Source organism: Lipophrys pholis (genome assembly GCF_963383615.2).
Source record: "Lipophrys pholis genome assembly, chromosome: 8".
Lineage (NCBI taxonomy): Eukaryota > Metazoa > Chordata > Actinopteri > Blenniiformes > Blenniidae > Lipophrys > Lipophrys pholis.
Window position 1 is genome coordinate 21,626,767 of NC_137630.1, and position 12,753 is coordinate 21,639,519.

At 41.8% G+C, this 12,753-nt stretch overlaps 1 protein-coding gene across 1 annotated transcript in view; it reads left to right on the forward strand.

Moving 5' to 3' along the window:
* The first annotated feature begins 524 nt into the window (after positions 1 to 524).
* Positions 525 to 12,753, forward strand: part of LOC308113484 (membrane-associated guanylate kinase, WW and PDZ domain-containing protein 1-like) — an 80,641-nt gene continuing 68,412 nt past the window's right edge. The window contains exon 1 of the mRNA XM_080469827.1: positions 525 to 1,261. Within this exon, the coding sequence (XP_080325953.1) occupies positions 964 to 1,261 (298 nt within the window). The 5' untranslated portion in view covers positions 525 to 963. The remainder of the gene's footprint in view (positions 1,262 to 12,753) is intronic.

Sequence of the window (12,753 nt, forward strand, 5' to 3'; positions counted from 1 at the left end):
AATTATGAGAGTCACTTTACCACCCACTTATTATTGGTTTAATGATTCAACCGCCATAAAAAAAGGTTGTGTCTTGAAAAAAGAAATTAAATTCTTACTTGAAAGTAATTTCAACTGTATTATGAGATCATGGATTTTGCTTGGAGGATATTTCTGCTTGATGAAATAAATCTTGTCGTCGGTGATCTTGGTTGTTTCACTGCTTGGGATCATGTTGAAAAGCGTTCTAATGTTAAGTTGAATTTCATAATCAGGGTGGGAAATAAAGTCCTGCTGGTTGATGTCACCTCCCACACCCACAGATTTTTATTCCTTCTGCTGATTTGTACTTAAAACTTGCAGTCCTGATAAATAATCCATCTGACGAGTTCCCATCATTTATGAATACAGCAGGCAGGCTGGAGGCAGATCCTGAGTAGGGGATTTGACCACAGATCGCTGTAATCCGTTTGTAAAGGCCGTGCGGTGGGTTGGGCGGAGCCTCGGACCTGGTCTGAGGAGTCCGCCAGCAGCGGGACGCATGCGCACTCCGGACGCGCTCCTCCATCAGAGCGCACCAGCAAATTGGATGAAGTTGTCTTGATACCTGCTTAAAGGCGCCGCCAGTGGCGAGGACAACTCCGGTCTGCTCATGCTATAGGTAAAACGTGTTCATTCTGTTTCAAAGTGTAAAAAGAAAGCGCGAAGTTTGAGGATCGAAGAAGACTTTGTGTGTTTGGATGTGACACAGGCGTCCGGACTGAGGATTTGGATCTCTCGAGCGCGTCATGACGGTAAAGATGCGGAAACCATCACAGAAAGTCTGTTTGTTTTAATAGATGTGGCTGTGGACCTGCTCTGAGATCAGCATGCCTCGGCTCCGGACTGGGGGGAGAATTGTCCAACTTTCCTGTCCGGTGCGACAGTCCGCACTGTGCACCACTCCTCGGAACTAACGGCTTTGGTTTGGACTTTGCAATCATCATGTCAAAAGTCATCCAGAAGAAGACCCACTGGATCACTAAAGTGAACGAGTGCGCGCTCGTGCGGGACTCTTGTGGGGAGATAAACGTGGAGCTGCGCGGAGGAGCGGAGAATGGAGAGTTTCCGTACATCGGCCAAGTTCGAAAGGATGCTGTGTTTTATCAGGACGGAAAACTGAGCGAGGGGGAGCTGCTCCTGGAAGTGGAGGGGCTGTCCGTGTCTGGATTACCTCTCTATGACATATTCACTGTGATCGACTGCTGCAAAGGTCCCGTCAGGTTAAAAACCGTGCGTCAAGGTAAGACAAACGGGTATCAAGAGTGGGGACAAAACAAAAAAAACATTATTCAATCATTATTTCACATCCACAAGGTTTCAGTAATCCATGTGGAAGCTTTGGTTTTTTTTTTTTTTTTTTTTAATAATTGGCACAATATTACAAGGAAGTAGTGGGGAGCTCATCTGGAGTTTTCAGGGCTTTGACATGAAGCTGTCCTGGCAGTCACTCTGCCCTCATTTGGAACACAGGCAGAGCCACTTTAAGTCAGACTTGAGGGGTCAGAGATTAGACCACTTCACACTAACTTTACACTAACGACTCTCAAACACTCAAGGCATGCACCACAAACATCCATGTTCCATCTGTTCTCATGTGCATTTGAAAAATCCTAAACCTTTAGTTTCTCTGCCTAAGGCTTGTTCTTTTAAAATACAGCTCAACATTTCAGTGCACCTCTTTCCAGGGCTGCAAATAACCACTAATGTCTGTTCTAGGTTTTCTGAGGGGGGAAAAAATGGCAAAGATCAGCCTGAAACCCCATTCATTATTCAGTGGCCAAGACCAGCCCACCAGAAGCTCCAGTAAAGCCATAGGATGACCTTGCAAAGTGTAAAAATGGAACTTTGAACCTCTAAATTGAGAGAAAGTGGAGTAATTTTCTGCTCTTTTTAGCAAAAATGGAAGAGACATTTGGACTTTTCTCTGCATTTTGCACAAAGAGGCATCCTTAAAGATAGCACATTGTGGAACTTTAACCTCTCCTGCTTTGTAATTCCAAACCTTTTTTTCAGGTTTTCTCATAAGGCATTGGATTGAATTTTCAACAAAGGTCAGCATTTGGAGTTGTGATTATTTACAGGGTACTTATGGATCATTATGCTGTTATTTATACTGTTCAATCACATTTTAGCTTTGTGTGGCCCCTCAAGAGAAACAAGATTGATTCATCTGCTTTATTAAGCATTCGCATAAAGCTCAAATAGTCACTTAATTTCAGTGCATGGCTGAAACGTAGAAGGTCCCACATTTCCACAGCTTTTACTCGAGTGGCCAATCACATCCTTCACCACTTTGTGGTTGAAAATGATGTCTTGTTTATGTAAACCAGGGGATCATTGTTTGTGTGCTTGAGACACCAGTTCATGGGCAGCGGGGGTTATTTCTGGAAGTGCTCCCTCTGGTAGATGAGCTTGACCCATTGGCCACGGTCTGCTGCACCTGCATCTGTCTGAGAGCCTCAGAGTCAAACTTTAGCTGCTTTTCTACCTTTCATTGTGCATTGCTTTGATTGTTGGTAATGAAAGCCAAACCCAGATGCCTCTTGATGCCTTCATTAGTTTTATAATAGACGTCCTTTCCACTTGCCAGCGGGTGGTTATTTTCACCCATTCTCACACACCAGTGGTTATTGGTGCCATCACGAAGACACTTCAATGCAATTTCAGGCGTGTGACAAGATTGGAGGACAATACATGTATTTTTAAGGTTTTACAGTTCACTTCAGGTGTCTCTTTCCATACAGGTTGACATTGGGCCTCTCGCTCACACGCACGCAGTGTTTGACAAAGCTTGCAGAGCCTTTCCTCTGAGGAAATCATTAACTCCGTTACATAACAATGGTTTAGTGTCAGTGTAGCATCTTTGCCTTTGTACTGTATGTCCGTCCATTAGTGGCTACACAGTGAATGTTTGACCTCTGAAACTGAAGTCCCGACCCCTGGGACAAGAGCTCAGCACTAATGCTACTGTGTATTCGCAGGACGGATATTTGTTTGACATATAATCAGAGCAGGCGTGCGCCACAGGAGATTTTCTTTATCCACATTCTTGTAATTATTCCTAACTCGCATTGGAAACACTTTGCAGAAATCCGCAGCCCTCTGAACGGAGACATGAAGGATATCCCCGTCCATCTGTCATTAGTTTCTTGCATGAGTCAGCAGATTCTTTTGGTCCCTAATTAAAAGAGAGTTATATCCTTCGATTATCTGGGAAGCGCAAAAGACTTCCTTTGTGCCTGGCAGTCTGTCGGGCTGCCGCGCAGAACCAGTGAGGGATAGTGATCCAAAGCTGTCCCGTTCCTGATGACAAGCTGTGGGGACGGATCATATTGCCCTCCGTCTTTATTTCTCTCCAGCGAGCTGCAGGTCAGATTACCCGAGGCCGCCTCGCCTCAGTACTGTACGTGGAAACACTATCAGCGTGCTCGCCCACAGGCCGGTGTTGTGTTGTACTATAGTGCCCACAGGTGTGTTGCTCCCACAGAGGAATGCAATAAGAAAAGCACCTGAGTGAAGTCTGAGCATTCCTGGGAAGAACAAGGGAATTTTACACTCCTGTGGTTTTGACTCGTAGTTTTCATCAACGTTTGACACTGTGTGCTTTATTCAGACCAACTGGAGAGAAACAGACCCCTCTTCTCCAACGGTTTATAGACTTTGTAAGAAGGAGACTGGTGAGTTAGTTTTACTGTGGGCTGTGACGCAGGCTGAATTGTCCAGTGTGTGCGTTGATACACCTGTCCCGTTCACCTTTTACAGTATCATTGCCCCGGGCCCTCCGTCAACGGCTTTTTCAAAACTAACTAATTACAAAGCAAATATCAATCAGCTGCGTATTTTTCTGTACGTATCCTTCCAGTGGGCCGTGGTCCTTTCAGATGGGAGAATATGAGATGCACTCACACAGGTGTGTGACAGTTTTACGGGAGGGGCTGATTGTCAGGTTAAAGTACAAAGAGGGAGTACGCTCAGACATGTTACGACCCACCTCTGGAGCTTCACTCTGTTATCAGCAAGTGAATCAATACACTGTAAACAGTTTTGGTGTCATTGTCTGGTGCCCTGAGTCTTTTGTGATCTCCTGATCACCGTGGCATGGTTGAGAAGGGGTGAAGGTTAGACATTGCATCAGGTAACATTGCTGTATTGACTTCAGTGCTGCTGAGCAGTGTCGGTCCTCAAGTCTGAAATGGGTCTGAGTTTCGGTCTGGGAGATGTTGACAGCTGAGTTGTTCACCTTTTAAGTGAACCATAAACCCCTCCAGTGTCTAGAGGGCCTCAGGGTTCACGGTGGTCTGATCATGAATGGGATTTTGACCAGGTGTTAAAATGTCACTGTGATCTCTGTGACAAATGGTTGTTGGTGACCACAGATTTTGCCTTGATCCGAGTCCAGGCAGAGCAAATCAGGACAGCCCACTGAATGCCAGGCATTCCTGAGAGGTGGAGCCTGGAGTTCATGCAAACACCCAGATGATACTAACCACACTTTCACACATTATACTCCCTGTTTGGTTCCCATTTCATCCCTTAGCTCACTTTTTTTTTGTTTTTGGGTTCCTTTTGTGAGTTTGTTTTCTCCGCAGAGCCACAAGAGGTTTAGTTATTGAATTAAACTTTGGAGAGAATCAGCATGTACACATGCCTACATCCCAAAACCCGAACCCCAGCTGCTCTAATCCAGCCTGATGACCAGAGTGCATAATATACAAACGTTTTAGTGAGATTAGCCAACAAAACCAAAACTAAACAGCTGATTGGAGAACGATGCTGCCATAAAAAGTTAGCTTGTTTACATTTAAATCAAATTCACACTACAGGAGTGAGTTGATGATAGTTAGATGATTGTCTCTTATGAAGAAAGTTAGGTTGTTAACAATAACCTTCATAAATAAATACAATAAATGTGAGCATTTTACTTCTCTGGACTAAAACAAAGGGAAACATTTGGAGTTGTTTAAATTTACTATATAATTGTCTCGTTTATTATGTGGTTATTTTACTATTCCAGCCCATTTTTGAATGAACTGGGTTATTTAAGGCTGGTGAACTGCAAGTCACTACTAACCCTAACCCTAAACATAATCATATCCTTTTAAAATGTTAACACACCTTCCTACATTTTTTTTTTTGACCAACTTCAACCACATTTCATTTGTTGAAAACAAGTTCCCCCAAAAACCTATACAATTTTAAAAACATGAACTATGTTGTATTTTGTGTCCCTCGGTCCATTAAATGTTTCTGTTGCTGAGTCTGGATGTGATAAGGACACAACGCCAGACGCGTTAAGCTGTGAATTCAATGACGACATGGAGGAACCATATGGAGCGTTCAAATAAGTCACAGATGGCACTAAGCAAGGGCTAACCATGTTTGCCCCACCTCTGAGGTTGTTGAAATGAACCAACAGGGATATTGAATCAACTTGTCATTCACACCAGTGGCTCCCAACCTTTTTTATTTCTTCCCCTGGACCCCCCCCCACAGACCAACTCCACAATACATATTACAGTACTGACAACACACTGGCACTATCACTACCACTCTCACTAAAACACAGAAGTCGGAGCCTTTCAAATTAAAGTATTGTCTGCTTGAGAGTTCATAATGTTCTTTGAGCAGGTTGGGAGCCACTAATGACGCTGTCTGGGCAGTTTAGTGCGGCTCTATGACTGCAGGAAAAATGGACAAAGTCACACGCAATAGAAGAAAGACCATTTCCTGGTGAAATACAGTTCAGTGGGTGTTTTTTTGTTGATTGGGAACCGACTCAGGGTCGATTCACGTGTTTCTGGGCCTTGTCGGAAGGTTAGCACACACAAGAAAGATGGAACATCTTTAAATAAACAGATCTCCTGTATGACCGGCTCGTCCCACAACGCATGCATAGTTCTTAAATATGAGGAGTTTGTCAGTCCTGATTAAATACAACAGACCACATGGAGCCCTGAACGGCTTGTCAGAGGCTTGTGATGAACCCTACAGCGCTTCTTCCTCCTTCTCCCTCTGCTTTTTCTTTAGTCCTTCGCTCACCACCGTCCCATTTTGAGCTCGGTGTTTAAAGACAGCCGCTAAGATGTTTTGTGTGTTCTTATCTTTTTCACATGCTCACGCTTCTTCAGTGCCGAACAAGTTCGAGCCTATGAGAACCTCTATGTTTGCGCTTTCTTTATGAGGTTTGTACGCTGGAACTTTACTGTGGCATTGATGAAGCGACTCTGTTGGATTAGTAACAGTGGCAGCACACCAGCAAAGCAACTAAAGAGCCTCACAAGCAGTCTGTGTCATTTAAGCTTGAACAAGCGCTTGTGTAATTCTTAGACTTGCCTCAGGTGTTGTGAAAATGAGGTTAGGATGGATGGAGCGCAGGCCAGCAGGGCAACAAGAAACAGTACTGTGGATGTGACGCTCCAGCAGGCAGAGGCATTCATCCTCTGCTTTCTCTTGCAGGGTCACATTAATGTGTCTTTTTATTTTTCTTTAATCAGAAAGTATTATCTTAATTTAGAATGTTGGGGTTTTTTTGCTTGTTTTTTGAATGATCTGAGTCAAACTTGATAAGTCTGATGTCTACGTTAATACTAAGCCAGATTTCTTATATTCGTCTGAAATCTGGGTGGACCTGCAGAGTTTTTCTCATCAAACCAAGAACTTAGCTGTGTTTCAGGAAGGTTTATTTTTATTTTTTTTTACATTGCGTGGGTGTTTCTTGTAAATGCCCATATGAGAACAACACACTTAAAACTTAGTAATGACTTCAGCTTGAAAGGAATGCGTCAGGCGATAAAGGAGAGCATATCCATGTCTGTATGTCCACGAGGAGGGAGACTCCTCCACAGTGACGAACACAGAGCGCCGTCTGCCTGTCTGAAGTATTTCAATCTTCCTATTCTACGATAAGTTCAGCAAAGCTTGCTTGCTTTATCCAGACGTGAAAAACCTTTACGACCTGATTTGATACTGGAAGAAAAAAAGTTGAAAAATGTTTTAGTTACAACTTGTAGCTTGAATCATAAGTTGTTGCGAAAAGTAAGTACACAGAGGTTTTAGCTATTTACAGTGCCGGGGGAAACCCGAGCAAATTATACCGTCACTGCAGAGTGTAAACGGATGGATGCCAAGAACAAACTCATCCTTCTGACTGACTGTGGTGCTTATCAACCTGGAGACTGATATTATCCTGCTAACGCACATTGCAATCAAATAATGGAAATTAAATGTGAATAATAGCCATTATGACTAAATGAAAGGTTGTACTCTCAGGTATAATCATATTAATTGAATATTTTTGGACCGAGAGGGGCTCACTGAATGTGGATTATTGTTGATTGTCTTCTGCATCGAGCTGCTTCCTCAGATTAAACTTAGAAGTTTGACATTCAAACACAAAAATATGATCATACCAGTCAGACTTCAGATAACAGATAGAACACATATTGGTACATAAACGCTCAACAATTCATCCACCAGAGGCAGCCCATTCATCATTTCTTTAGATTTCGTGTTTGTTTTCAGTTTCACATCTTTTCAAGTCCCTCCTCTTCTTAAAAAGTTATTTTTTACTGGTATTCAGCAAAAACGAATAAGGTGTGTTGTATTCATGCAGAACAAAGACTGGCTAAATTAAGAACAAACTCGCTCCACTTGTGTCGCTCGTCTAGTCCTCCCACACTCTGCAAACATCGTAACGTACAACAATTTTCTTTTCCAATCAATCTTTTTCCACGGACTAGAACTAATAGTAAACAAGGCTTTTATATTTATTAATCAAATCAAGGATCTCATTAGCTGTTACTTAGAAAAAAAAGAAAAGAAAATGTAATTCGTAAATCTCCAAACTCCCAAAAGACAAATGTGTGTGTCGTTAATGAGAAAGAGGCAGATACTTGATTGATGTGAGAAAATAGGAACGATTTTCCTGAGATTTCCTGTGCATGACCCGGTAAACACATGCACACGTCTCTATTGTGGCTATCTTTTTTTTTTTTGTTAAAGTCCACCATTTTTGTAGCCACGGTTTTCTTTCCAGGAATATTAATGATATTTGGATCAGTTGGTGGGCTGTGTCGACTTCAGGAAGGTTGATTGTGTGACTCTTGATAGATGATCAGTACCCACATTACCATCCATCTTCTACATCGCCTGCTTGAGCGTAGGACTGTATAAATGAAGTCATCCATACAGTATTATGAGCACGGGCGGCTTTCCTCTCTTGTTCTTACTACTGCACATGCAGATGAAACAATACTTATGCATGATCCGGTAAATTCCATCAAACACACAACATGCACACTCACTTGCAATGGGAGTCTCACATATTGACATTTAAGCTGCGCTCCTTCGCCCGTCACACATCTGGAGGGGATTATGTACCATTACAGGCTCTTCATCATACACATAAATCATAGTCCTACTTTTGGTCTGCTTCTTTGGTTTTGTTGTGGTTTTCAGGCACAGTAATTACACCTCCCCTAAGATGCAAATTGCATATATTGTGTGAAACGCTCTAATTTCCCCCAAAGCTCCTCTGTCATCAGCCTGGTTTTCTGCTGCAGGACCCACTGCACAGTTGTCCATCTTGAAATAAATAAATCTGCGCTCATGTGACTCTTCTGCCACACCGGTGACAATATCTTTATCGTAGAAAACCTCGGTGTGTTGTTTGGTTGAAGGGAAGGTTTGCAGATGATCCTGAGAGGATTTCCCATGCTGCTGATCTCAGTATCCCCTCCTCCTAGTCTGTCAATCTGCGGAGATTCAGGTTGCTAGTAAGCTCTTGAGAGGCTGACCTAACCCTGCAGGGTTTTCCTGTATATAAAACGCTTTATACACTATCATCTCCAATCCTGACACTAATGCTCACACTGGCATTTGATCTCGGAGCATGCTTCTTCCTATACACACACACAAGTGAAACATTAAGACGTTTATTTCCCTAAATCCTATTTTCTGATTGTTTTTAAAGACGCAGTTGTGAGACTTGTTTATGAGCTGTGCTCTTGCACTCATGACAACGCTGGTCATGCTGAACGCCTGAGAGCATTTGAAGGCTTTGTTTTGGAAGGACACTACTTGTTAATATTTAACAATTTGCAGTGTGGGTAACTCTAATGCTGTGAGAGATTAAGTTGTTCATAGTTGAAAGTCCCTCTAAAGTCTATGACAGGATCGTTACTTTACTGAAACAACAGAGAATTCCTGAAGAGATAACGAAGAAGCTTTCAAATCATTGTTTTTAGTTTTATGGTGAATCTGACCTGAAGTGATTTTTCCTGGCACATCTTCTGAGAGCTGAGGTCAACAAAGTGCAGACACTGTTTGGTCTGTCTTATCTTCCCATCCTGAAATGTCTTCATCCAACAGTCCAAAAGCATATTGGACATTTTTCACCCAGTGTGAGGCTGAAAGTCAAGGCCGGAAAGTTTAGTTAATCAGAATTGTTTGTGTTTCGCACTTTTAGGGGAAAGGCCGTCTTTGTTTTACAGATGTTTCAAACCTGTATTTGATATTTGACTTTATTGAAACTGGGGACATTATTTTTAATCAAGTGTTTAACTGAGAAATAAAAGAATAAAAAACTGTTTTTTAATATTTATGTTATTTTATATTTATGTTCATTCTGATATGTGACATTTATAAAATTAAACATTTGATTGAAAACTGGTACCAAATACTGAATAATCATACATACTTATTCTGATTGGTTTTTTTTGTCTTCATATTTCCAGATAAAACAGGACATCTTCTTCTTGTAGGTGTAACTTTTTCTGATGTTATATCACAGATACAGGACATCTATTTTTATCAAACAGCAGGAGTGGTTGCTGTAAAGCAGAATACTTTCATTCCATGTGGACATACTCTGATCTAGAGCCCTCCAGTGGTAGAATCATGTAGTATGATAATGGTCAATTCAAGTGTCAGGTGAAGACTTACTGGCAAAACCTAATGTTCAAAGTCATTCAATTATGATGTTCATGATCTTTGGATATACACAGGTTGAAGAACACTTTACTGTGTATTTCATCAGAGACAACATTGAAAATAAACACAGTATAATAAGGTATAACATTCGATTTTGAAGTACACATAAATAACCCATCCCTTGATGATTATGTGAGATTCTAATAGTAAAAGGTCCATTTGTGTGATTTCTTCTCTGTAATGCATGCAGCACATTGCAGACTGAGTGACCTATTTTCGGTTTTCATTTGAAGCAGGAGTTAAATGTGGTAACAAAATATCAAAAATAAATGTTGAATTCCTGTTGTTGTCACCTTGTTTTATGACTTTACATGCAAAGGAAAGGCTTGAAAAAGTGTGCTCCACTCCAGTTTCACCATATTCACAAGGCTTTGATCCCTGGCATTCAGTAACCCTGCTCACTTTTCCCATGATCTCTCTTTGGGTTGTTAACCTGTGAGTGGTGAAAGCAGTGAAACCCTGTCATCACCGATCGCTAGGAACAGGTGGAGACGAAGGATCAAACACCTTCCATATGTCTGTGTTTATAAGTGTGAGTTCTGGCGTCCACTTTCATCCCCGTACTCGGTCATTTATCTACGACCCGAAGCAGGTGGAAAGATGCGCTTTTTAAATCAAACCAGCTTTGCGGAAACTGGCTTTCTCCATCTGGTTTTCTCATTACTGTCAAGATGACGATGAAGACGGTTCTGGCTGTGGTGGTCTGAGGGAGTCACTGTGAGGATGGGAAAAGGGTTAACCCACAACGGTGAACGTGATTGTGATGAGTGGAGCTGATTGTCTGGAGGCTTCTGAGAGATGCATACCTGTAAATCAAACTCAAATAGGAGAGAAAACCAAACGGAAGTACACGTTGCAGCTATTGTTAAAATGTGGGCAAAGCTCAGGGTTCATGTGGTCAGCCGCTCCACACTGAGTGATGGATGGAGCGTGTAAACATCTGCATGTGCGGCTGGAATTCATCCGGCACATCACACACTTCTGAAATGTGACGCCCGTCTCAAAAAAAAAGCCAAAATACCAAAACTTTCCCTTTTTGACTTGTAATATTTTAAAGACAGTTCAACAATACTTCCACAAAGCACATACCCTGAATGTGAATGATTGACATCAGTGTTTCATGCTTCCTTTAAAACGGGTGCTTTGACTCTTCTTCTCTGCCATCAAAGACGTTAAGAAATACTCGACTACCTCAAGGCTTTATGCTGCTTTCACTTTAAGAATGTGTTTACATTTGTCTCATGATGTAGTTTCCTTCTCTGGAACAAAGTGAAAGAAAGAGATACTCTTTGTTCTGGTTCATGTTGCGCTCACAATGACATTTTAAACATTGCACCAGAGTATGTAAACTCAACCCATTGGGAAGAACTGATGATTAATGGATGGATTATATTAGAACCAGCAATAATCTCATCTGTTGGATCATACTGGTCCACCTTTACTCCCCATGTAAATATATAAATCTGTGTCCCTCAGTACCCCGTCACCATTTCACTGTTTCTTTCTTTGGATAACTTCTGATAGATACTGACCCATAAAGACACTTTCACCAAAGAGTTTAAACAAACCGTGCGATCTCTCTTCGTTATCCATCCTTATAAACGGCATAGTTCTAAAGAGGCTTTTCCTTCTCAAAAAAACCCAAACTGAAATAACTCCCTCGACATCATCAGAGCTCTTTTAAAACTTTGAAGTTCTCTCCAGAGCCTTGGATGGCATGTGATGGATCATCTAGTGTCGTTTAAAAATGATGCACTGTTTATTCAAGTTTGGTATTATCAAACAAAATCATTATCGTAAAGGCTGGCCTATCAATTTAATATGTGATGGTTTGTGTCTGATATTTGAAAGGTCTTTAATATCTGCAGTGTGTAGATTTCTTTTTTCATGTTTATTTGCAGGCTGTCTCTACAGTTCGGTGTACTGAAGGCATGTCTGGCTTTCTTGTCATTACCAGCGGGTAAACATATCACATGAGCCCTCTTATAAACCAGTATTTTCCTTTAGTCTTCTGGATCACTTTCATGAACAACTCCAGTACAACCTGACACATGCCTCCACCTATCAAATCACTTTCTGTGCTTTTCCAGCTCGGGCTATGAAGTGCCGAGGCACTGTATTTCCAGGGTAAATTTAGACTCTTGACAAAGTGAGAGGATGGTGTAAACATTTCATCTGAACTCACTTTGAGCGCTTAACTGGTGTAACTCTCTCTCCATCTCATCCTAGTTTGTTGCCTTTGTAAAGGTGACCTCAAAACTGACTCGAATCTCGTTGGGCTCTCAAAATGAGAGCGTTCTTTTCTGTTCATCGCTGTCGTCCACACGGAGCATCAGTGTGACGTTATCCACGGTAGCTTAGTCCGTTCAAGCAGTAACTGTCATTACGGGTTCTGACTGGAATATCTTATTTGTGAAGTGAAGTGCAGGCAGAGAGGTACTTTAAAAAAAAATATAACCTGAGCAGCTAAATATTATATGATGAGAGGTGTGATGTGTGTGTCTGTTGCTCCTCGGAGCTAAAAGAGACATGGACACCGTCTGTTTGCTGCTTCTGTCTGTCCAAGCGAGGGGAGAGACGTTGGTCCTCAGGATCTATCAGCATCTGTCTGTGCTGAGAGGTGAAAGACTTTTCTCCCGATTAGAGCCTCATTTTTTTTTAATGAGATAGACGGGCTGGAAGACACCAGGAAAAGTAAATGTTATTACAATGCTGGTGATTTGTGATTTATGAGGATTACAT